This window comes from Cebus imitator, unplaced genomic scaffold, assembly GCF_001604975.1.
Source record: "Cebus imitator isolate Cc_AM_T3 unplaced genomic scaffold, Cebus_imitator-1.0 Scaffold50, whole genome shotgun sequence".
Classification (NCBI taxonomy): domain Eukaryota; kingdom Metazoa; phylum Chordata; class Mammalia; order Primates; family Cebidae; genus Cebus; species Cebus imitator.
In genome coordinates, this window is record NW_016107365.1 from 1,255,951 (window position 1) to 1,282,330 (window position 26,380).

General features: G+C 40.0%; 1 protein-coding gene across 1 annotated transcript in view; it reads left to right on the top strand.

Moving 5' to 3' along the window:
* The window catches only part of MCCC2 (methylcrotonoyl-CoA carboxylase 2), a 79,569-nt gene extending 56,908 nt beyond the window's left edge, over positions 1-22,661 (top strand). Inside the window, exons 11-17 of the mRNA XM_017527601.2 lie at positions 6,771-6,843; positions 9,592-9,668; positions 12,291-12,357; positions 15,136-15,292; positions 16,111-16,225; positions 18,411-18,496; positions 22,191-22,661. Coding sequence (XP_017383090.1) covers positions 6,771-6,843; positions 9,592-9,668; positions 12,291-12,357; positions 15,136-15,292; positions 16,111-16,225; positions 18,411-18,496; positions 22,191-22,308 — 693 coding nt within the window. The 3' untranslated portion in view covers positions 22,309-22,661. The remainder of the gene's footprint in view (positions 1-6,770; positions 6,844-9,591; positions 9,669-12,290; positions 12,358-15,135; positions 15,293-16,110; positions 16,226-18,410; positions 18,497-22,190) is intronic.
* Positions 22,662-26,380: the final 3,719 nt, after the last annotated feature.

A 26,380-nucleotide genomic window follows, 5' to 3' on the forward strand; every position in this document is an offset into this window, starting at 1 on the left:
GGTCGATTCACCTGTTGAAACTTGTGCTCTTGTTGTGTTTTTCAGCTCCATCAGGTCATTTATATTCTTCTCTAAGCTGTTTATTCTCATTAGCATTTTGTCTAACCTTTTTTCAAGGTTCTTAGTTTCTTTGTGTTGGGTTAAAACATGTTCTTTTAGCTCAGAGAAGTTCGCTATTACCCACCTTCTGAAGCCTGTTTCTATCAATTCATCAGACTCATTCTCCACCCAGCTTTGTTCCGTTCCTGGTGAGGAGTTGTGATCCCTTGGAGGAGGGGAGGCATTCTGGTTTTTGGTGTTTTCATCCTTTTTGCTCTGGTTTCTTCCCATCTTTATGGATTTACCTACCTGTGGTCTTTGTAGTTGGTGACTTTCGGATGGCATCTCTAAGTGGTCTTTTTGTTGACGGTGAAGTTATTTCTTTCTGTTTTTTAGTTTTTCTTCTAACCATCAGGCCCCTCTGCTGTGAGCCTGCTGGAGGTCCACTCCAGACCCTGCTTGTCTGGGGATCACCCACAGGGCTGCAAAACAGTAAGGGTTCCTGCCAGTTTCTTCTTCTCTTATCTTCATCCCAGAAGGGTACCTCCAACATGTCAGCCTGTGGTGTCTTTTATGAGTGTCTCTTTGGATATACAGGGGTCAGGGAGCTGCTTCAGGAGACACCCTGTCCCTTTTAGGAGCTCAGGTGTTGAGGTGGGAGCTCCGTCGTTCTGTTTAGAGCGTCTGAGCAGGTACATTTAAGCCTGCTGCAGTGGAAGTCATAACTGCCTTTTTCCCCAGGTGCTCTGTCCTGGGAAGGTGGGGCTTTATTTATAAGTTCCTGAAGTGCTGCTGCCTTTTTTTAGAGATGCCATTCCCAGCAGGGAGGTAGCCTAGTCACAGTCTGCCAGCAGAGGCGTTACTGAGCTGCTGTGGGCTCTGCCCAGCTGCTGTGTGAACTTCCTGTTAGGACTGCCTCGGTAATGACAGACAGCCTCGGTAATGACGGACGGCCTCGGTAATGACGGACGGCCTCGGTAATGGCGGACTGCCTCGGTAAAGGCGGACTGCCTCGGTAATGGGGGACTGCCTTGGTAATGGCGGACTGCCTCGGTAATGGCGGACTGCCTTGGTAGTGGTGGATTCCCTTGGTAATGGCGGACACCCTTCCCCCCACCGAGCTGGACTGTCCCGGGTCCAGCTGTGCTTGCTGTGATACTGTCAATCCAGAGCGTTTCAGATTGCTGGTATTTGTGGGGGGTGGGACCCACTGAGCCAGATCACCTGGCTCCCTGTTTCAGCCCCCTTTTTTCAGTTGAATGGGCGGTTCTGTATCCCAGGTGTTCCAGGTGCCTGTTGAAATGGCCACCCAGATTTGTGCGAGTTTTTGTGCGGAGACCCATGGTGCCAACAGAAACAGCCATGCTAGACCGCACAAGGGATCCTCCTGCCAAAGCCTCCCAAAGTTCTGTATTACAGGTGTGAGCCACCATGCCCAGCCCCTTATATGGAAGTCTTAATAGCATATGGAGCTGTGGGACAGTATTGGAATCTGAGTTAGAAAACCTGGGTTCCAGTTCTCATTCTCCCAGTCAGTAGTCCTGGGATTTAATCTCTCTGAACGTTGTTTTCTGCTTCTAGAAATAGGGATAGTATCATATTATCTGTCTGCTTCTTTTAACACTCCATTCAACAGCTAAAAACTTTACATTCTTCAAAAGTATTAAAGTCATAGCTTTTAAGTTCAGCTAAAGATATATTATTCTATGTATAAATCTAGGAAATTTTTAACATTTCCCCCTTCTTCCTAAGAAATTTTCAAATATGCTGAGATGTTCAAAGAATAATACAATGATCACCTGTATGTGAACCTTTTAGAGTCAACAATTGTTAGAATTGTGTGCTATTTGTGTGTGAAATACATTTTCAAGTACAGGCGTACCTCAGATACATTGTGGGTTCATTTCTAGACCACTGCAATAAAGTTAATGTTACAATAAATTGAGTGAGTCATGTGACTGCCTTGGTTTTCCAGAGCATATGAAAGTTATGTTTACAGTATACTGTAGTCTATTAAGTGTGCAGGAGCACCTTGCCTTTAAAAATACATACCTTAATTTTAAAATACCTTATTGGTTTTAAAAATATTAACAATCATCTGAACCTTCAGTGAATCATCTTTTGCTGGTGGAGGGTCTTGATGTTGATTAGACACCCGACTAATCAGGGTGGAGGTTGCTGAAGGTTGAGGTGGCTGTGGCAATTTCTTAAAATAAGACAGCGATGAAGTCTGCAATGCTGACTGACTCTTGCTTTTACGAAAGATTTCTCTGTAGCATGCAATACTGTTTGGTAGCATTTGATCCAGGGTAGAACCTTCTTTCTTTCTTTTTTTTTTTTTGAGACAGAGTCTCACTCTCATCCAGGCTGGAGTGCAGTGGCATGATCTCGGCTCACTGCAACCTCCACCTCCTGGTTTCAAGCGATTCTCCTGCCTCAGCCTCCTGAGTAGCTGGGACTACAGGTGCTCACTACCACGCTCAGCTAATTTTTTGTATTTTTAGGAGAGATGGGGTTTCACCATGTTCACCAGAACCTTGTGATCCACCCACCTCCGCCTCCCAAAGTGCTGGGATTACAGGTGTGAGGCATCACGCCCGGCCCAGAACTTTCAAAATGAGTCAGTCCTCTCAAACCGAACTACGTTATTAACTAAATTTATGTAGCATTCTAAATCCTTAGTTGTCGTTTCACAGTGTTCATAGCATCTTCACCAGGAGTGCATTCTTTTTTTTTTTTTTTAATATGGCTTTTTTTTGTTTTGTCTTTTGTTCTTTCTTTAGTTTATTCAGGAGTACATTCTATCTCAAGAAAATGCTTTTTTGGCTGATTCATAAGAAGCAGCTCCTTATCTGTTCAAGTTTGAACATGAAATTATAGCAGTTCAGTTACATCTTCGGGCTCCATCTACTTCTAACTCTAGTTCTCTTACTAATTCCACCACATCTGAAATTACTTCATCCATTGAAATATTGATTCCCCTCAAAGTTACCCATGAAGGTTGGAATCAACTTCTTCCAGTATCTTTAATTTAATTAAATATCTTTAATGTTGATATTTTGACCTCCTTGCATGAATTGTGAATGTTCTCAAGGGCATCTAGAATGGCGAATCCTTTCCAAACGGTTTTTGATTTACTTTGCCCAGATCTGTCATAGGAATACTATCTATGGTGGCTATAGACTTAGGAAATGTATTTCTTTTATTTTCTTTCTTTTTTTGAGACCGAATCTCACTCTGTTGCTCCGGCTGGAGTGCAGTGGTGTGATCTTGGCTCACTGCAACCTCTGCCTCCTGGGGTCAAGCAATTCTCCTGTCTCAGCCTCCCAAGTAGCTGGAACTACAGGCCAACACCACCAAACCCAGCTAATTTTTGTATTTTTAGTAGAGACACGGTTTCACCATATTGGTCAGGCTGGTCTTGAACTCCTGACCTCAGGTGATCCACCCACCTCGGCCTCCGAAAGTGCTGAGATTCCAGGCATGAGCCACTGTGCCCAGTGTAGGAAGTGTATTTCTTAAATAATAAGACTTAAAAGTCTTAAAAATGACTCCTTGATCCATGGGCTACAGAGTGGATGTTATGATAGCCGGCATGACAAGAACATTCATCTCTTTGTGCATCTCCATTAGAGTCTTGAGTGACCTGGTATATTGTCAATGAGCAGTAATATTTTGAAAGAAATCTTTTTTTCTGAGCAGTAAGTCTCAACAGTGTCCTTAAAAATTTATTAAACCATGCCACAAATACATGTGCTGTCATCCAGGGTTTGCTGTTACATTTGTAGAACACAGGCAGAGTATATTTAGCATAATTCTGCAACTTAAAGTCACCAGCTGCATTAGCCTTTTTAAATTTTTTTATTCTTATTTTTCAGACGGAGTCTTGCACTGTCACCCAGCCTCCTATCTGAGATTATAGGTGCCCACCACCGCACCCAGCTAATTTTTGTATTTTTAGTAGAGGTGAGGTTTCACTATTTTGGTCTGGCTGGTCGTGAACTCCTGACCTCATGATCTGCCTGCCTGGGCCTCCCAAAGTGCTGGGATTACAGGCATGAGCTACCACACCCAGCCTGCATTAGCTTTTAATGAGAGAGTAAGCCTGTCCTCTGAAGCCATGCACTGACTTCTCTCTAGCTACAAAAGTCCAGATGGCATCTTCTTCCACCAGAAGGCTGTTTCATCTAAATTGAAAATCTATTGTTTAATGTGGCTACCTTCATCAATGATCTTAGCTAGATCTTCTGCATAACTTGCTGTAGCTTCTATAATACATTAGCATTTGCTGCTTCACCTTATACTTTTGTGATACAAATAGCTGTTTTATTTTTTAACCCCATGAACCAATCTCTGCTAGCTTTGAATTTTTCTTCTGCAACTTCTTCAATTATTCAAGCCTTCAGGGAATTGAAGACAGTTAGGACCTTGCTCTGGATTAAAGGGAATGTTGTGGCTGGCTTGATTTTCTATCCAGACTACTCAAACCTCCATATCAGCAACAAGGCTGTTTTTGCTTTCTTAACATTAGGGATTTTTTGTGAAGATAAGTGAATGTATTTTATGTGGCCGGGTGGTGTTAAGTGTAAAGCAAATACAATATTGTTTTTTGTTTGTTTGTTTGTTTTGTTTTTGAGATGGAGTTTCACTCTTGTTGCCCAGGCTGGAGTGCAATGGAGCGATCTCGGCTCACTGCAACCTCCGCCTCCTGGGTTCAAATGATTCTGTTGCCTCAGCCTCCCATGTAGCTGGGATTACAGGCATGCACCACCATGCTTGGCTAATTTTTTGTATTTTTAAGAGATGGGGTTTCTCCGTGTTGGTCAGGTTGGTCTTGAACTCCCAACCACAGGTGATCCACCCACCTTGGCCTCCCAAAGTGCTGGGATTACAGGCATGAGCCATTGCACCTGGCCTACAATATAGTTTTACATGAAATGGCCCTAGATTGCTGTGCCCTTTGAGCAGCCATATCTCTGTGTGGAAGAATGATAGTTGTTAAGTGCTGATTGCCTGGTAAACGTACAATTTTTAGATGTATGTAGCACCCAAAACAGATAACTATTATATTCCATTGTATTATTGGATCTTTTAGGAAAATAACTAAAAAATAATTTAGAGTAAACTTACCTGATGGTGAAAAAGATGTTGGGAAGCATTCAGTCAGCTTTCAGCCCTTGCATCTTACAAAACAATTTTGATTGATGTGGTAAACAGAAAAAGGGAAGTACAAACTATGTAGAAAAATAGTATGTATCATTTAAAATGGTTTCTGAAATTGAAAATGTGTTTCATGTTTCGAACTCCTTGCAGTAGTCCTGATATACAATAAGCCCCAGGGATAAACTACTTAGTAATTTATACTCCTTTATACATATGTGGGTGATCCTTCAAGTATACCAGATTCAGAATCAATAAGTCTTTATTAAGGGCTTAATAACAGTGATAGCCACATTTTAAAAAAATTTTTATTTGTATTTAAAAAATTTTTTTATTATACTTTTAAGTTCTGGGGTACATGTGCAGAACGTGCAGGTTTGTTACACAGGTATACACATGTCACGGTGGTTTGCTGCGCTCATCAACCCGTCATCTATATTAGGTATTTCTCCTAATGCTATCCCTCCCCTAGTTCCCCTCCCTGCCACAGGTCCTGGTGTGTGATGTTCCCCTCCCTGTGTTCATGTGTTCTCATTGTTCAACTCCCACTTGAGTGAGAACATGCAGTGTTTGGTTTTCTGTTCTCGTGTTAGTTTGCTGAGAATGCTTTCCAGCTTCATCCTTTAAAAAAAACTCATCTTTTTATGCTGCATAGTATTCCATGGTGTATACATGCCACATTTTCTTTATCCAGTCTATCATTGATGGGCATTTGGATTGGTTCTAAGTCTTTGCTATTGTGAACAGTGCCACAGTAAACGTATGTGTGATATGCCCTTTATTGAGAGTCTGGCAATATGTTTTAGTTAGCATTTTATTTTATTTTACCTTTTAATTTCTTTTGTACATTGTTAACTAATAGTGTTGTTTATTCTTTTATTTTTTCTAATTTATTATTTCTTGCTGGAAGGAATAGCAGTTTTTACATTTTTTTTTTTTTTACATTTTTTGTTTAGCACTTTTTACATTTTTTTTTTTTAAACAGATGAGGAAACTGAAGCTTAGAGAATTTTCTAGTTTCTCAGTGGGAGAGCTAGGAGTCAGAGCTGGCTCTTCATCTCAGCATGATTTTTATATGTTCCTACTTCCTTACAAGTAGATCGTATCTTCACAGCTCTGTTCCATCCTTCCAGAAATGTGAAGTGACTTACTCCAGGGCACACCGTGGATCCAATCTAGGGTATTCATACCTGATACCTTAGATTGGAACCTGTGTCTTCTGACTCTGAGCCCTTTCTACTGGCTTTCTGATTGCATCCCTGAATCTCTGCCGGTGCATTTGAACAGTCTTTGAAGCTCTAAGTCTAGCAATCAGCCCTTGGAGCCTTTCCTGCTTTTCTTGCATACAGCATGGTGCTGTTGCTTTCATAGTGAAGTATAACATCAGAACCCAGAATGACTTCAGAGCATTAACCAGGCATGTCAAATGAAATTCTAGTGAGATTTGCTGTGTAGTGTGAAATTTTGTGAAAGTGACAACTTCACTGTGAATTATTTTCCTATAAGTAACTTTAATATAAAAATTCTTTTGTAATATAATTTCTCAGGGCCATTGTTGTTTTTCCTCTTAGGTCATTGCTAGAATTGTGGATGGAAGCAGATTCACTGAATTCAAAGCCCTTTATGGAGACACATTAGTTACAGGTATAAAGGTGAAGAATTGAAAATACGAACATTTTCTGCTGCTTTGAAAATCAGGAATCTCGTCTCAAGACTTTGATACACTTGGCATGGGCTTTGTCATTGAGAGCACTACAAATGTGTGAGCCAGTTTTCAAAAGGAACTGCTTTATAAAGACAATTTGTAGCTTAATGGCTTCACGGATCCAAATAGTTTAAAATGGTAATAGCTAGATGCTGTGGTGTGGGTCCCTATCTGTGACTTTGTAACATTAGTTGTATAAAAAGGTTCTTATAGAAAAATTAGCAGAAAATACTTGTAGTTGTTTTTGTTTTTCTGGATAACTATAATATTTTGAAAATTTTAGCACTGTTTCCTTTATTCTTTAGTGTCCAATTCAACAAGGAAGTTTTATATTGTGCTTAGCTTCTCAGAAGAATATAGAGTGAGTTAATTCTCACAGCCTCTGTGTAGGTCTTAAGCTGATTCATGCAAACATTAGATTGAGATTTCAATATATCAGGTCAGGAAAAACAAAATAAGGATGTTTATAAAAGTTAATTTTTTAAATCTAAAGTGTTTGTAGGCCTTTGAAGAAAAGTATTTGAGATAGTTGCTAGACCTATAATAATCTATTTAAAACAAATGGAAGAACAAATTTTGTGAATTTTACTTGGTCATAAAAAGCTTGAAAATACAGTAGTTAGTCAAAGATAATATCAGAGTAGGAGAAAAACTAGCTGCAGAAATCCAAATTGCAAATATACATTGAGGCTTAAGCAGAAACCACAGCGCTTTGTCCTGGTTTGATTTGTGAACAAAAGAAGGGTTCACACTGGGAGTAGAATTTATGTTTTTGTACTTAGGTGTTTAAGTGATTAAAAGCTTTTTGTTTGATATATAGACAGGATTTGTCACCAAATTGTTCAGGATGTAATGGTCATTGTGTAGCAGTTTAAAACAAGTCAAAGCTCTTTCTGCTTTCCCTGAAGATGGATGGGCTGTCTTTGTCATCTGCTTTTATGGATTTGCCCCGTACTTGCTAAAAGTCGTGTGGCACTTTTGTCCCCTAGAATACACACCTGGTTTCCTTCATCTCTTCTTGACTGTGCTGGAGTTCAAATATGTTTAGGGACAGAGAAGGGGAGTGAAAAGGAGAAGAAGGGAATGAGAGGAGGGTGGGGGTGAGGGTGGTGGATAAGAAGGGTGGGAGGAATGAGAAGGTGGGAGGCATAAAGTGTGAGGAGGTGAGAGGGGAGGACAGAGTTTTCTGGAGCTCAGGTGTCTCTGGAAGTTCCTCAGGGTTTCCTCCTGCTTCACCACTTGCCATGTGTAGCCTCTAGGTGTTTCTTGGACACTGTGTTTTCCCATTGTAACTCAGGTTTGGATCCGGCAGTTGGCGAAGGCCCTCCCTCCGTGGGTGTCACCAGTAGTGTGTGGACGTGTGCCCTACTCAGCACATCCTGTCTGTGCCTGGAGATCCCTAAGCGGGGCTTAGTGTGGGTTAAATCTAAGTGGTTAACAGGGTTCCACATTTGCAGTGTAGCATCTTCCCAGTGAGTGATGTGTTACATTCCCATGTCTTTGTGCAGTGGGGTAAGAGAGGCAGGACTAAGAATGGATTGCTGGGCTTTTTGGAAGTTTACCCCTTTCTGAATTGCTTCTGTAAGTGGCAGTGCCATTTAGGATGTGCTGCATAGGTTTTTGGCTGGGATTTTAGGACTGAAAGACAAAGAGACATCTAGGTGGCCATCAAATCAGTGTTTCATTGTATCGCATTAAATAAACATGATAAATTAGCCAGGCGTAGTGACTACTGGGGCCTATAGTTTCAACTGCTTGGGAGGCTAAGTAGGGAGGATCACTTGAGCCCAGAAGGTTGAGCTACAGTGAACCATGATCTCATCACTGCACTCCATCCTGGATGACAGAACAGGACCCTGTCTCATAAATAAATAAAAACACGATGTTTTTAAAAAGTCATAAATCTAGACAAAGTCAGAGTAAAGAAATAAAAAAACACCACGTCTTTAAAGATTCGGGCTGGGTGTGGTGGCTCATGCCTAAAATCCCAGCACTTTGGGAGGCCAAAGTGGGAGGAGGATCACTTTAGCCCAGGAGTTGGAGACCAGCTTGGCAACATAACAAAACCCCCTATCTACAAAAAATGCAAAAACTAGCTGGGTGTGGAGGTGAGTGCCTGTAATCTCAGCTACTCAGGAAGCTGAGGTGAGAGGGAGGATTACCTGAAGCTCGAGAATTTGAAGATACAATGAACCATGATTGTGTTACTGTATTCCAGCCTAGCAACAGAGTGAGACCTTGTCTCAAAAAAAAAAAAAAAAAAAAAAAAAAAAATTCAGTTTTCTGGCTTATCAGTGTGTTGACACTCTCTCTTATCTGTTAATTTTTCTTCAATAATTATTTGATATTCAAAAAATGTTTTTCTAATATCCCTAGTGTCTGGTACATAGGGGTACTCAGAAATATTAAGTGAATAAATGGATAATACACTAACACCACTCATTTAACCAAGTCATTCAAGACAAAAGGATAACTCTACACATATCATGACTCCTTCTAGAAGCAAAAGAAACCAGACTCAGGGATCTTAGGAATAAGAAGACTGTGACATGAGCTATTTTATATCATAGACATTTGCATTTTAAACTTGGATCTGAAATTAAAGAATGTGTAAATATGCCTCTTTTTGTGAATTAAAAGCCCTTGGAAAAGCACATAACATAAATCTTCTTTGAATTTTCTTTGAGGATTTGCTCGAATATTTGGATACCCAGTAGGTATCATTGGAAACAACGGAGTTCTCTTTTCTGAATCTGCAAAAAAGGCAAGTACTGTTAAAAATAATTCAAGATTTTCTGTTTTAATTTAACATAACGTTGAAGGTCAAATAATGAATTAAAATGTATTGCATAAAAGTATAAAAATGCTTAATCAGATGCCTCAGCAACCAGGACACTATATGTGTGTCTGTGTGTGTGTGTGTGTGACACAGAGTGAGGCATGTGTGTGTGTATGCACATGTGTGTATATGTGCATATAAGTTAGTATTTGAAACAGTTTTTATGGTGGTTTACATTAACGTGCTGTGATTAAGCATCTGGAGCACTATTAAAAATGTACTCATTTTGGCCCGGCGTGGTGGCTCACTCCTGTAATCCCAGCACTTTGGGAGGCCAAGGCAAGTGGATCACGAGGTCAAGAGATTGAGAACATCCTGGCCAACCTGGTAAAACCCCGTCTCTACTAAAAATACAAAAAATAGCTGGGCATGATGGCGCATGTCTATAGTCCCACCTACTCTGGAGGCTGAGGCAGGAGAATCACCTGAACCTGGGAGGCGGAGGTTGCAGTGAGCCTAGATCACTCCACTGCACTTGAGCCTGGTAACGGAGTAAGACTCTGTCAAAAAAAGAAGTACTCATTAAAAAAAAAAATTATCATAAAATACTTGAGCTATAATTGCTATAGAGGACATGTACATATTCTCAGATGATAGAAAATACTTGTCCTGAAAGTGCTTCATGTCCTGGAGGGACTCAGAGGTCTCATGGTTCAAAGACTCAGGTGGTTCGGAGACATGATCTGTTTATTCTCTTCTGTCCCATTATCAGTTTAACTTTATTGTATTTTTGCTTTTTGGAAATGGGAATAGTGGGTCTTTGTTACTGGACCTGTGGCTTTAAAAGAGGGAGTTCTTTTTATTTGTTATTATTTAATCCAGTCCTCTAAGATATCAGAAAAAAGAGGGAGTTCTTGAATATCTTTTGGTTTAGTTATTTGATTTCATATATTGTCTCAGATTTACCTAAACTTGGATAAATATAATTCATATAAAAATGTTTTTAAAAAAAATTTTAATTCATCAAACTGCTTCAGGAAATAAAGTGTTTCCTTAAGAAAAAATATGTTTAGTATTGCGTTTTCTCTTGGAATAACAGGGTAAAAGGTCTCTTTATTGAGGCAGGTAACAGGCATTTAAGCTCTTTCATACCCTAATTGAGGAAGAATTTGTCTTGGTGAAATTTTTTATCAATAAAATTGGTTTTGGTATTCTGCTATTTATTATTACTCCTTCAACTTGATTTTAAAATGAGAACATGAAATTACAAGTAAAGAAAATTTAAAAAAAATCCCTTATAATCCTTTATATACCAGAAATAGCTTTTAGTAACATTTTATTATTTTTTTCTTAATATTTTCTTTTTAAAAAAAAAAAAAAGATACGCTATAAATGGATAGGTTTTGCTTATTTTCATTTAATAGTGTATAGTCAGTATTTCTCAAAATAGTAAATATTCCTGAAATAATGACTTTTAATGAATATATAATATACTTATTTCAATAGAGGAAATGTCAGACTGAATCCAAACAAACTCTGCCTGATTTTATTTGTCAACTTGGCACAAATAAACCCCAGAGGAGTTGTGTTTGGCCTCAGCCTGACATTTCATTTGTTGAAATAAGCCCCAAAGGTTTATGTGATTTTCTCATTCTTGTAAACGTAGTCATATTGAAGTTGAGCAATTACTTTGCAATTCTGTACCTGACAAGGTATTTCCAGCAGAGGTTAAAGAGATCATCAAATAGAATAAAACATAAAGGAAATTGTTTATAAGAGTTTCCTTACTCATATAATCTTTAGGGAAGGAATAGTTGTATTTTTGTATCATTAAATAATTTCCTAAGTTCAAGGTTAGAAGATCTCTATCACTCATGTAATCTAAAATCCCATTTATTTGGGGGATGTTGGTAAGAAAGATATATTTACTATAACCCTGATGCATGAAAGAATTTCAGATGATCATCAAAATGGAAATGTCATCTTTCATATCCCAGGAGGGTTTTTATATTCTGGCTTTTCTCAAGCGGAGAACTAGAGAATTATCCGGTAGCAGAGTTCAGCAACTTTCATTGGCATCAGTTCTTTCTTTTCTGTTACTTAAGTTTCACTTGCTGTTCATAATGTTAGTGATTGACGTCATCCTTGACACAACAAGAGTCTTAACAGTCATGTGCTAGTGATTATACATACAGGTGATTGTGCAAAACAAGTATAGTTCAAACCTACAGTTACATGTCCTACTGATGATGGAGTAGCACTATATTAGTACTGTTACTCTTAATATAAGGTAAGACTAGCCAAAGGGTATTCTTAGCCAGGAGTAGTAGTACACACCTGTAGTCCCAGCTACTTGGGAGGCTGAGGCAGAAGGATTGCTTGAGTCCAGGGGTTTGAGGCTGCAGTGAGTTATGAATGCACTGCTGCACTCCAGCATGGGCAACAGAGTGAGACCATGTTTCTTAGAAAAATAATAAGAAAAAGAGAGCAGTTTTTCAAGTGGGATATTCTTTCTTGTCTCTGGCTGAACTTGTAGTGTTTGTAGAATGCATGATGATTATAGAGTTAATTCCCTTTTAAAAAGATTTTTATGTTATTTGCTTATAGGGTGCTCACTTTATCCAGTTATGCTGCCAAAGAAATATTCCTCTGCTGTTCCTTCAAAATATTACTGGTAAGAAAATAGCTTAATCAGTTTGGTTGTATTGATTCCAGAGCTCTGCCATCAGTGTACTCATGTGTTGGACCGTACACATGTAGACCACTTCCATCAGAGCAGGAAGTTCTACTGGACATGTTCTTTCTGGAGTCCCTTTAAGGGTTAGCACTTTTCTCCATGCATGGTAAATGTTCTGAGGAGATGACTCATATTTTCTTTCCCCCAAGTAGCTTGGCCTATAGGTATGTGCCACCATGCCTGGCTAATTTTTGTATTTTTGTAGAGATGTAGTTTCAATCAGACCATGTTACCCAGACTGGTCTCAAATTCCTGAGCTCAAGCTATCTGCGTGCTTCGGCCTCCCTAAGTGGTAGGATTACAGGCGTGAGCCACCGCCCCTGGTGGATTATCCTTCTTTTCTAAGCGAAGCCATTTCTGAGTCATGTACATCATCAGCATTCACATGGCTGCCCTTTACTCCTGTGTGTGCACATCATATGCCCAGAAAGCAGCAGGAGCACGATCTGATCACTGCAGAGCGCGCTATGCTTTTCCCAGGACTCTTAATCCTCGAGATTTCAAGCACGTGCTACAGTCTTCCCTTTTATTGTACAGTTAATTCTATTTGAAGCAACAGCGTTTTAAAATGTATGTGTACTACCCTGAACCAAAGTCTGAGGATTTGAGTTTTGGCCGCAAAGAATGGTATGACTAAAGTGAGGTATGTCACCTCCCTGGACTTCATACTCCAGAGATGACCTTAACATGGTGGATAAATTGATTTTTAAGGTCTGTTATGGTTCAAGAGAGTTCTCTTTCATAGAATTCTCGGGTTCTCTGGTATCCTTCATTGTATGTTGCAGAGTGTCTGACATATACAAGGCACTCAGATATGTTGGTTAGCAGAAAACTACCTCCCCCATCCCAGGCTACCTTAGCTTCAAAGGGAGGAGAGGCTCTTAGTAGTTGTTGGGATCAGGCATGCCTCTATGGGAAGGAAGAGTAGGCTCTTGACAGTCAACAGGGCTTGAAACAGTACTGGTACTAAAGCATCTTCATCCTGTGCACTACTTAGGTTCATGATATTTGGTTAGATGAGTGTTGAGAGGAGTTATATCCAAATGGCAGTCGAAGCGGGTCCTGTGTGGCAACCCATGTACAAGGGCAGATAGAAAGGGTGGGGCCTAACTATACCCAAGTTCTTGTTTCTAATCATGATTCCTGTATTATTAACCACCAGGCATTAAAACTCTGTGGTTTGAAGATACCTATATTTTTGTTTTGTTTTGGCCCTCTAGGGTCAGAGAGCAGAGGTTGAGTTTATTTTTTCAGCATTGCATTTGAGGTTCCTATGGGATATTCACCTGGAGGCATTATAGGCAGGTGAGTAAGTCTCAGCACAGGAGAGGTGTTTATTAGAGATGAAGATGTAGACATCATCAGAATATGGAGGTGGCTTTAAAGCTGTGGGAAGAGATAAGAACATCCCTGAGAGAAGAGAAGAAGGTTCAATGACAGTCTTCAAGTATCTCTGATTTATTCCTTTTTTTTCAAGAGTAAAGAAAGACGGGGAGCATGATTATGCAGTTTTCTTAGGAAGGAAAAGGATTTGAGAAAGCCAGGTGAGATGCTTCATTCTTCTGTTTGAAGGCAGGATCCCCTCCAGAGAATAGAGGGGTGGTGGGTCAGGTTAGGGTGGGTGAGAGCTTGAGGACAGCTGTTATTTGGGGTAGGTATGGTGGGAATGTTACAGGGAGTCAAGGCTGGGGAGATGAGCTTTTCTGAGGGCCTAGCTGCACGAAGCAGATGGCGTCGAGTAAAGGGCTGTGCTGCCATTCCTGTGGTGACCGCAGGAGGCACCTGTGCTCTGGAGGAACTGTTTGGGTTGAATTGGATGGCCAGATACTGGAGTTTGGGAAAGCAGGGATAGTCAGTGAGGCAGGCGAGTCTGCTGGTCCACAGATGGAAGAAATGCCTTCGCTGGAGACTGGTGGGGGAAGGAGACAAGCAAAGCCCAACTGGGTGTTATAAGGTGGAGGAGGAGGAACCCAAGATCTGGAAGGCAGTGAAGCTGCAGAGCAGCCTCCACAGAGCCAGGGGCTTGAAAAAGTAGAAGGATCCTGTATTAAAATGAAAAAATAGTTTTTTTAACCTTGCTATTGAGTCACTGGCAGGGCCTATTAGCATCCCTATGAAACATTCATCTTTTTGTCATCAAAGTTTTAAAGCATTGCTTTGGAAAAAACAGTGTTTTTAAACCAGGTCAGTGAATGCTGAAGCCCTCATGGTTGGGCTCATCACAGCACTTTGTCCTTAGCCAACCATGTCACATTCTTTTCAGCATCAAGCTGCTGCTTTGAGATTGTCTCTTTTTTAAAATTTTTATTTACTTTTTTAATAGATATGGGGTCTCTCGATGTTGCCCAGGCTGGTCTCAAACACCTGGCCTCAAGTGATCTTCCTGCTTAGGCTTCCTAAATTGTTGGTATTATAGGGGTGAGTCACCGCATCCAGCCGAGATCATCCCTTGAAGATAGATTGCAGCCTCATATTGTTTGAAGGTTTCTGTCTGCATCCAGATGACCTGCTTTAAGAAAATTTAGAAAGTGATTAGATAAAATTTTATTTTATCCTTTTAATGCAAACTTTTTAAGAGTATATTTCACATACAAACATTTTCTTAAGGTGAAAGGCGTTTAGTAAAATTAGTAAAACAAGATGTCCTTTTGCTGGAACTGTATTCTGCATATTAATCCCACCACCCAGAGGCTCCCTTTCTGATCTTTCTCTCAGGATTTATGATTGGTAGACAGTATGAAGCTGAAGGAATTGCGAAGGATGGTGCCAAGCTGGTGGCCACTGTGGCCTGTGCCCAAGTGCCTAAGATAACCCTCATCATTGGAGGCTCGTATGGAGCTGGAAACTTTGGGATGTGTGGCAGAGCATATAGGTAGGTTGTTACGATTTTCTCTGAGACAAAGAGACATGCTTCAGGTATAAAATACATGGTCAGTTTATTTCAGGTTTATTTGTTACAGAATGGCATTCCCAGATCTCAATCAATTATACTGTAATTTGTATCATCTGGAGGGGCGAAATGAAATTTAGTGTTAAAGGTGTTATTTGGAGCAAATATACAATGGGAATTAAGAAATGCTTGAAGTGGTTGATAATGAAAATGCCACACATTGAGATTTGTGCAATGCAGCTAAAGTCTGGCTCTGAGAAAGGTTTGTAGCCTTAAAGGCATGCATGGGAAAAGAAGTAAGACCGAAAGTCAGTGAGCTAAGCCTTCAGCTGTGGGAAGGTCAAAGAACAGCATGTTAAACCCGTAACAAACAGAAAGGACATAATGAAGAACAGACATCAGATAGAAGAATCAGGATGGCCCAAAGTTGGTTGGTTTGAAAGGTTAACAAACTCGATAATCCTGCACTTAAACTAAAAAGTAAAGAGAGACTGCACATATAACCACTATCAGGAATGGAAAACAGGACATGACCGCAGATCATGAGAGGATATCATGAACACTTTCATGCCCAGAATCATATGGAGAACTTAGAAATCCCATCTGTGCTCAGGCCCTTCCTCTGGAGTCTAGTCTGGGGAGGGGTTTCCAGCTATTTGTATATTTGTGAAAGCACCACAGATGATTGTAATGTGCAGCCATAATCAAGAACCACTAATTTAAAAGGCAAACATGGGCCTCTGAAAGTCTAGGTTGTGTAATTACTTAATTTGTTTATTCTTTCTTTTTCCCCACCCCAGCCCGAGATTTCTCTACCTTTGGCCAAATGCACGTGTTTCAGTGATGGGAGGAGAGCAGGCAGCCAATGTGTTGGCCACAGTAGCAAAGGACAAAAGAGCCCGGGAAGGAAAGCAGGTCAGTGCTGTTTTCTCTTGCTTCTCTCTGGGTTTGCCTCTTACCATAAACACCCTGGACCCAAGGAGCAGTGTGCCCAGAAGTCCTTGGTATTCGTGGACCTGGTGCACGCTACCTGGCTGTATTCAGATGGTGCTGCCCTGGAAGTCATTCCAGCAATTGAGGCTCACATGTTTTCTGTCCTTTATCTTTTTACAGCCATTTCATATGGGATACCTTCTTTGTGGTCATTTACGTTTTTTTCAGAATTTCCAGGAAAACACTTTGTTTTTTTATTTTTATTTTTTTTAATTTTGGAGATAGAATCTTGCTCCTTCACCCAGGCTATGGAGTGCAGTGGCGCAGTCTAGGCTCACGGCAGCCTCTGCCTCCAGGATTCGAGCGATTCTCATGCCTCAGCCTCCTGAGTAGCTGGGATTATAGGCGCCTGACACCACACCAGGCTAATTTTTGTATTTTTAGTAGGGACACGATTTCACTGTTGGCCAGGCTGCTCTTGAACTCCTGACCTCAAGTGATCCGCCCACCTCCCAAAGTGCTGGAATTACAGGTGTGTGTCACCATGCCCAGCCAAGAAAACACTTTAAAAACTGCCAGTAAGTATCTGAGGCATAAAGATGTTTGAGTCTTAGTCATCTGTACTTAGTGAGATTTAAATAAGTCTGATGTGCTACTTTGATTTTATGACCAAAAGCAGCAGAATTTTGTTCTTTCTATTTTACTTTTAGATTGCTGTTAAGGATACCCTGAGTGGGAGGTTTCCGTCACCTATTGAGAATTGAGTAACATTATCCTGTGTAGAAATGAAGAAAAATGGAAAGGGCAGTGGAAACTTGATGAAAGGCAAATCAGCAAGCAGCTACTTTTAAAATGAATTCTTTTGTTTTTGACTCTGTTGGAGATTGTTTTGAAATTTTGCATTAATTTTTATTAGTTCTGTTAACTCTTGCGTAAGCACCAAGTATGAAGATGACGAATGTGTGTTCCTGAAGTTGCTTAGGTGCGCTATTGTCTCACTATGGGAAGGCATGGAATGGAGGGAGTCCTGTCTGCTCCATGCAGGAATCCTCAGGTTTTCCACCGAGATGTTGGCGTGCAGTACCGTAAAGCCAGAGGGTGGTTTCTGCCTCCCCGAATGCATCCACCCATGCCTCATACCCCTAGTTGTATTTTCCAAGCACTGGAACTCTGGAGACTTAAACTGAGGTTTCAGATTCACTTTAGTACCATTAGTATCAAAGGAAAAGAATAGCTTTGCTTTTGTATGAGTGGTTGGGGTGTTGGGAGTGTGGGCGGGGGAGGTGGGGTGTGAAATTCTACCTGATACTTCAAAGACATGTCTGAAACTCTATGAAGCTTAGCATGGTGATGTCTTATTAAGTAGTTGTTCTTTGATTACTTCAATACACAGGTACCTGAATTCATTCATTTCTATATGTTAAACGAAAGCCCAGTGTGTTAATGGTTGTCCCTCATTATTTGTGACCTAGATAATGATATTAAGGTATTAACGTATTTACATAAAAGAAGGTAGGGTTTATTTGAAATAAGTCATTTGTTTCTGGTGTCAAGTTGCTTTTTAAGTTGAAAATAGTTTTCAGGGTTTCAAATTAAGTTCTGAAGATTTTTACATCTGAATTAATTATCACTTTATCCTTGTAATACTGATGGGAAGGCTGTGAAATTCTTAATTAAGGAAAAATATCTCTCGGTTCTCTGGGAACTTGACTGCAAAGGTTATTCAAGGTTTGGTTGGTATTTTACCCCTTTAAGCTTAAACATTTAAGCTTAAGTTTTAAACTTTGCCTGTTTTGAGTGAAAATCTCATACTTGTTCATGTTCTTAACTTGAGGCTGCTAAGTGAAATGCAGCCCTTTTGTTAGGTTGTGTAATTCACATCCATTATTATACCCTGCTGTGATACACAGCACCCTTGGTTTTCACCTTATGTGAACTATCAGGATGTCGTCTCAGCTAGGAGAGATGGGATGGGGCACTAACTTGATACGCATGTCTTAGATGAGAGCATATATGTTAATGATCACTTGTAATTTATACATCACCATGCACATGTTAGTTGTAACATTATTATTGATGAAATCTGTTGTTTCTTTTGAGTTGAGGTGATCTAAACAGGGCCAGTTGTTCACTGAAGGTGACTTGCTCGTGGCCTCTTTTCTTTTAGTTCTCCAGTGCTGAAGAAGCAGCTTTAAAAGAGCCCATCATCAAGAAGTTTGAAGAGGAGGGAAACCCTTACTATTCCAGTGCAAGGTGGGAGCCAGAACATCACTAACTCCCTGATGGGTGCATCTGGCGGTCAGGGAGCACCTTTACAGAGCTCTAAGTAGTGGGAATGGTCCCGCACTCATAGGAACTGGAAAGTAACATTTGGACACACTTAATTTTGTACTGTTGTTTCTTTATGATGTGAATGGCTGCTGCTGAAATGCCACCCCTCCTCCTAGCGTCTCTGCACTGTGAACTCACCAGCACTGGTCTGATTCCTGCCTTCCCTTGTCTTGCCCCTAGTAGAGGTGTCTGGGACCTGGAGGGGTCCTGTAGCCCGAGGTGGGCCATGCTAGGAGCCGAAAATAAGTTATAAGCTTGGCTATGTTACTTCAGTAGTTAGTTCTAATTTTTGCTTAAAAACCCCTCTCCTTGATCACTTTGTTTTTACCCCATTTTAAGCATGAGATTGGTTGAACATTTACTGGCATTTGTTCACAAGTATGCTCGTAGGTTTGGAAGGTGATTAGTCACCACCGGGTCTGTGTGTCAGTGCCAAATAATTACCTCACACACCATTGCTGCTGTTGGCTCTGTTTGTTTCTTATACCACTTAATGAAGTAATAAATTATCATGCCTGTCCCAGCTGGAGACCTGCCGGTGCCTGCTTTCACATCTTTCTTCAACAGCTTTAGTGTTCTGCATTCTGAAGACTGATCTAAGCATCATGTTTTCCTTTCCTCCCTTGGGCAGATGGAAAAAAGAAAGTAACTCTTTCTGCATCCTGTAAAATTAGCTTATGTTTTAATTTATGCTGGCGAAGGCAAACTGAAGAGGAGAGGGGAGAGAAAAGAAAATCAGGCCAGGCACAGTGGCTCATACCTGTAATCCCAGCACTTTGAGGGGTCAGGATGGGCAGATTGCTTGAGCACAGGAGTTTGAAACCAGTGGGGCAACATGGCAAGACCCGGTCTCTACAAAAAACATAAAAAAATTAGTCAGGCATGGTGGTGTGCACCTGTAGTCCCAGCTACTCAGGAGGCTGAGGCAAACAGATCAGTTGAACCTGGGAGGTCAAGGCTATAGTGAGCTGCGATCATGTCACTGTGCTCCAGCCGGGGTGACAGANAAAAAAAAAAAAAAAAAAAGCAAAAGTTAGAGTCCATTTCAATCATTTGAATGCTTCCTTGGTGGCAGGCACTGCTCTTGGCACTGGGGATACAAAGACAAAAACATACTGATTTTTTGAAAACATAATTAGTTTGAGCAGACAAATAATATCATTTGTGTATGTGTGTGTGTTTTCTTTAAAGATACAGTCTCACTCTGTTGCCCAGGCTGGAGTGCAATAATGTGATCTCAGCTCAGTGCAGTCTCTACCTCCTGACTCAGGTGATCCTCTTGTACCAGCCTCCAAAGCTGGAACTACAGGCATGTGCCACCACGCCCAGCTAATTTTATTGTATTTTTTGCAGAGATGAGGTTTTAACCATGTTAGCCAGGCTGGTGTTGAACGCCTAAGCTCAAGTGATCTGCCTCACCCTCCCAAAGTGCTAGGATAACAGGCATGTGCCACCTGTAATCATGGCTGGCCAGCATTTGGGATTTTTAAAAGGCCTGTTTCTTTCTTTGCTAAATATATATTTTTACAAACAAATTTATGGATATATTTTGTTGTGGTAGGTTGATTCATTTAATTAAGAACAAAATATTTTAGTCTTTGATTTGAGAACTAAACATGTTCCTGATTTTATCATCGTGTAACAGTCATAGAATAGTCAGTAAATGGAAAGAAGCCGCAGAAAACCATATAAGAGGTTTAAGATGAAATATAAAATATATATTGTTAAGCTATTCTGGTTTTTTTTTTTTTTCCCCCACTTAGGATTTTGATCGAAATACATAGGGACAGCTGAAATATTAAAGTTTGAAAAGTTGTGTATTTTGTGTCAGCCATTAGCTTGTTTTTCAGCCCTGGCTAAGATAAATCATCTCTTCAGAAAGACTGCATCCTTTATTATTTTCATACTAACATTATTATTATTTTTTAATGGACTACATTCAAGGCAGGAGAGCAGATGGCTTAGAGAGACTTATCTTTGGAAATAAATGTTAACCGACAGTAGATTTTCTGTGGATCTGTAGATGTTTAACCCTTCTGTTGAAACATTTGGTGGCATGGAGACAGCAGCTTTCTTTCAAAGATGAAAGGATTTCCAAGCCAGTTTCTGGTACCTTCCTTGGGTTTAGTAAATCTCAGCTTCACAGTAAAATTCCCTGGGCTGCTTAGGTTTGAACATGGCTAGATCTGTCTTTTCAGAGACAGAGCTTGTCATTATCACTTACTGGAACCTATAGTGTTTTCCGTAATCCTAATAGGTTACATATGTAGCGTGCCAATTTGCATCAGCTTGGTTGTTTTTATAATCAAACTTTTATTGGGCATTTCATTAGCACCTCTTACCTGGGGCAGTCTTTTTAACAAACATGATTAAGCAGCCCCTTTATCACATGCTTGCTGTGCTGCAGGCTTCAGAAGGGAGTGTAATCAGTTCACCTGGTTGCAGATGACAGGAGTGGCTTTCCTTTTATTGGGTGTTGATACTTTAGGGTCCCATTTATGAATGTTTTATGAGCAAAGATTTAATTCATGTCTGTCAATGTAAGAATGGTTTAATAATTGATGCCAGGTCCAGATACTGAAGGCAGTTTGTATAAAAAAAGCAGACTGCCACCTACTAATAACCTTTAAAAAGTAATATTTCTCAGTCATTTTTCTTTATACATTTGAGGTTGTCAATGAAAAGCAAACTAAAATTTCTACTTAACAGTTTCTTCTGCAAGCAGTTTAAAGTTATTACTTGTTTTTCCTATTGTAGCAAAATATAAAGACCTACATTTGAAGGTATCTATTTTATTAATAAAATGTACTGAAGCTGCCCAGGCATGGTGGCTCATGCCTTGTAATCAAAGCACTTTGAGAGGCCAAGGCGGGTGGATCACCGGACATCAGGAGTTCAAAACCAGCCTGGTCAACATGTTGAAATCTCATCTCTCTTCTAAAAATACAAAAATCAGTCAGGCGTGGTAACACATTCCTGTAATTCCAGCTACTAGGGAGGCTGAGGTAGGAGAATTGCGTGAACCCAGAGGGCAGAGGTTGCAGTGAGCCGAGATCGTGCCATTGCATTCCAGCCTGGGTGACAGAGCAAGATTCTGTCTAAAATAATAATAATAATAATAAAAATAATAAAATTTACTGAAGCCTATTCAGTAATTTTCATAGTTTCTTAAGAATTCAGAGGGGAGTTGGGAAAGATACCTTTTCCAGTAAAGTTTAAGGTTATTACCTGGGTATATATGGTTCTCCATATTAATGGCAGAATACACCAACTTGTTTTGTATATTTGTGTAGGCAGAAAATGAATAGGAAAGTTTTTCCTGAAATAAGTAAACATATTTTCCAACCAGGGGTTATTTTGAGATCTCTTGTAAAAGCAGTTCCTTAAGCCTTAAACCTGACATGACATTCTGTGATAGCCTGGGATAAAAGTCATGTCATTTTTCCCACCTTTTCTTCCTCTGTCTTGAACATAGTTTCTGTTGTGAGATTATAGTACATGGATGCTCATCAGTGGATCCATATACCTGAAGAGAAACTTCCTTGGCATTTTGCATGTGGAATGTATAGATGGTAGTTTGGTGGTAAATTCATAACTGTTTTTGTTCTTTTGTCAGGGTGTGGGATGATGGGATCATTGATCCAGCCGACACCAGACTCGTTCTGGGTCTCAGTTTTAGTGCTGCCCTCAACGCACCAATAAAGAAGACTGACTTTGGGATCTTCAGGATGTAACTGGAATAAAGGATGTTTTCTGTTGGACATGTACCAAAAATGAACACATGTAATAGCCTTAAAATTTTAGACTTTTTGTACATGTGGCTATTACAGTAATTTTTTTTAACACAGTGCATTGTACTTTTTTCTACCTTACAAAAATCAATGAGTATATTTATTTAATGAACATCAATTCCCTTTCAATTTTCTTAGAGAAATTTCTCTGTGGCTCAGTTTTACCACCCATAAAGTTGAGACAAATTTACAGTTATCCTTTCTGACCCACAAAGTACGAAAAGTTCTGGAATCTGTAAGCTCAGTCTTGTAATCTGTGTTATTGAGATGATTAATATAAAGTTGTACTTTCACTGCAATAATTGTTTTGCTGATTATGCTTGGTGATATTTGTGCACTTATTTTGAAAGGTGTCTGCTACTTCTGTGGTATTAAGTGCCCTCACACTGCTGTGCGGCCATCACCACCATTCAGCTCCAGAGTTCATTCTCAGTGCCAAACTCAAACTATACTCATTCAAACAATAGCGCTCCCCATTTCCCCTCCTCCCAGCCCCTGGCATCTTATTATTATTTTTTGAGACAGAGTGTTGCTCTGTCACCCAGGCTGAAGTGCAGTGGCGTGATCTCAGCTTACTGCAGCCTCTACCTCCTGGGTTTAGGTGATTCTCATGCCTCAGCCTCCTGAGTAGCTGGGATTACAGGCATGTGCCACCTTTTGTGTTTTTATTAGAGATGGGGTTTCACCATGTTGCCCAGGCTGGTCTTGAACTCCTGACCTCAAGTGATCCACCCGCCTTGGCCTCCCAAAGTGCTGGGATTCGAGGCATGAATGCCCAGCCACATATCCTTATTCTTAAATGTATATGTTTCTCCTGGTATGATTTATTCTTGCTGGGCCATTTCAGTCCCCCTCATGGCTTCAGTTGTCATCTAAATGCAGACGATTCCTGCCTTGACAGTTCTTAACCCAGCGATCCCCTGAGCTGCACCCTGCATATCCAGTAAGTCTACTGGACATCTGCACTGGTTTTCATGGAGGAACCTGTAGCTTGCTCATCAAATCCTACTGATTTTCACTATCCCCTGAGTTTCTCCACTTATTTTTGGCTTTAATTGTCACAGGCCTTAGAAGAGGTCTGCCTGCCTCCAGTCTTACCTAGTCCAGTCTATCTACCCGCTGGAGTGAGAATGGCCATCCTGAAGTGATAATGTCATGTTCCTCCCTTCAGTGATTTCTTATAGAAGTGCCAGTTCCTGAATGCCACCAAGATCTTAATCTTTACATCTTTAATCTTACCTCTTTGTCTCCTCCTTTACACAGAATGGCTCCAGCTGTTCTAGCTCTCTTTCAGTTCTTTGAACCTTCCCACCTTAGGATCTGTAAGGTTCCCTCTGCCCAAATTGTTCTACTCTCCCTTCTTCAACATATCCTTCAGTTTAAGCACTCACATTTCTCAGTTTAAACTCCACTTCCTTAGGGATATCTCTCTCTGTGACCTCCCCTGTGCTGGATTACCTTCCGTACTCTATGCTCTTATAAAACACTATCTAAATCACTCCTCAGTAATTGCATAGCATTTCATAGGTTTAAATGAAATATTGGTTGGCTTCTTGTTATTTTCCTCCCTTATTCCTTCCTGTCTCCATTGTTAAGCACAATTATTGGCATAAAAGAGGTTTTCAATACCGATTTTTAGACTGCATTCTAGCCTGGGCAATAAAGCAAGACTCCTCCTGTTCTCTCTCCCTCTTTCTCTTCCACTTTCTTTCTCTCATTTTTTTTTTCTTTCTTTTTTCCCAAAAAAACCACTATCTACTTTCTTTTTCATAAACTCAACATTTTACTATAAACATTTCTCTTATGTACTCCTGCTAGAACGTAAGCTCCATGAGAGCAAGGATTCTCCTGTTTACCCTGTACCTCCAATGCCCAGCACTTGTAGATGCTCAAATATTTGTTGAATGAATGAAAAGTCCGTATTGTAATTGATGTCCTCAGGCCACATAGTTTTAAAATTAGGTGATTGATTATATGACTGAATAGCACTATCAAATGTTTTCCTAATAAAATCAATATTTCAAACATTTGTGTATGATATTTAATATTTCAAACATTTGTATGTGATATTTAACATTTCACACATTTGTATGTGATGTTCAGTGTGTTTCAGGAAGTCAATTGAGCTTTTTTTTTTTTCCTTTTTTGAGACGGAGTCTCACTCTGTCACCCAGGCTGGAGTGCAGTGGTGTGATCTAGGCTCACTGCAACCTCCGACTCCTGGGTTCAAGCGATACTCCTGCCTCAGCCTCCTGAGTAGCTGCGACTACAGGTGTGCACCACCATGCCCGGCTCGCTTTTGTATTTTTAGTAGAGACGGGATTTCACCATGTTGGTCAGGCTAGTCTCCAACTCCTGACCTCATGATCCACCTGCCTTGGCCTCCCAAAGTGCTAGGATTACAGGTGTGAGCTACCGCACCCGGCCTCAATTTATTTTTTGTGGGGAGTATACAGATAGATGATCAAACTCAGTCATAGGTTACATTTTTAGAAGAAGCATGTTGTTTTAAAATAGTAAGTTATATTAAATTTTTAATTAAAATATGCATCTATGTCAGAAAAAAGAGTTTTCTATATCAAGACTATGTAACATTTCTTTGGTAGGAACCATTAACAAGTCAAGCATTCATGGATATTTTAGGAGTGCTTTTGCCTTTCTGGGAAGAAGCTGGTCATCAATAAAACTACATTTAAGTGAATTGGCTTTTTATTTATGTTTCTAAAGGCGGGATCTTGCTATGTTGCTGAGGCTAGGCTCAAACTCATGGGCTCAAGCAATCCTCCTGCTTCAGCCTCCCAAGTAGCTGGGACTACAAACTTGCACCACTACACCTTGCTCTATTTTGTATATTTTATCCAACAATAAACATTTGTAATTGTTTTACCAAAATAGGTAGTATTTAAAAAAACATTTTGATTATCGTAAATATGAATTCCAGCAAGGATTATATGAGCTACTTGGAATTTGAAGAAATATGCAGCAAGTTAGGCTCTAAATTTGCCCCTGCTGGTACTTAAAGAATGAAAAAGACAAGATTACTTCCATTTTTCAGTTTATAAGAACTGCTTTCAAATAGAATTTGTTAAAAAAAAAAACTACACCAGCAGAAGGCACTATTTAATGTTTGAGTGACACTTGATTATTTGCCAACAAGCTTATGTGCATTTCTCTCCAGAGAGAGACCATATGTTTCCTTCACAGGGATAAATCAAAGCAGGTTTTGGAATGATTTCATTAATAAGATTATTTTTGAGAGGGCACATTAGTTCTAAAATGCATTGAGGGTGGTTTTTTGGAAGATCAAATCTCCACTAAGAGTCTTACTGATTTTTTTTCTTAGAGATCTTTTAATGATTGTTTCTGAAGTTTCATATATGGAAAAATGGCAAGAAGGTGAACTGATTAAAATAGCCAGCTGTCATTCATAACATTTCTCTTAAAATGTTACAAATAAGATACAATTAATATTTAATGATGACATAGATTTTAATCATTTTGACAAAAACTTTCATGCCTTTCCACTAAACACTTAAAATAGTTTGTTTCAGCTGGGTACCCTGGCTTACACCTGTAATCCCAGCACTTGAGGAAGCTGAGGCAGGAGGATTGCTTGAGTGCAGCCATTTGAAAACAGCCTGGGCAACATAGCAAGACCCTGTCTCTACCAAATAAATAATAAATAAATAGTACTTATATTTTATGAGCTTCTAATTTTCTAGCAGCTGGAACCAGAGGATCTTGAGGATTAAGTTGAATGAAATTTCTATGGCCCCTTTATCTTTCTAGGCAAATGTACATTCCAGATGGGGAGGCCTGTAATCGAGTTGACTGTGTAACTTACCCACATTGGGGCTTTCGAGAGTGAGAAAAAGGGGGTCTTAGTAATGACTACACTGGGAAACAGGTCTGAACTGGGACCAATTCGTCCCAGCATGAACTGGGATGTGTGGTCGCTGCCTGTAACATCATCATGACTGAATACATTGACAGCATGTCAGCTTTTGAGAATTCT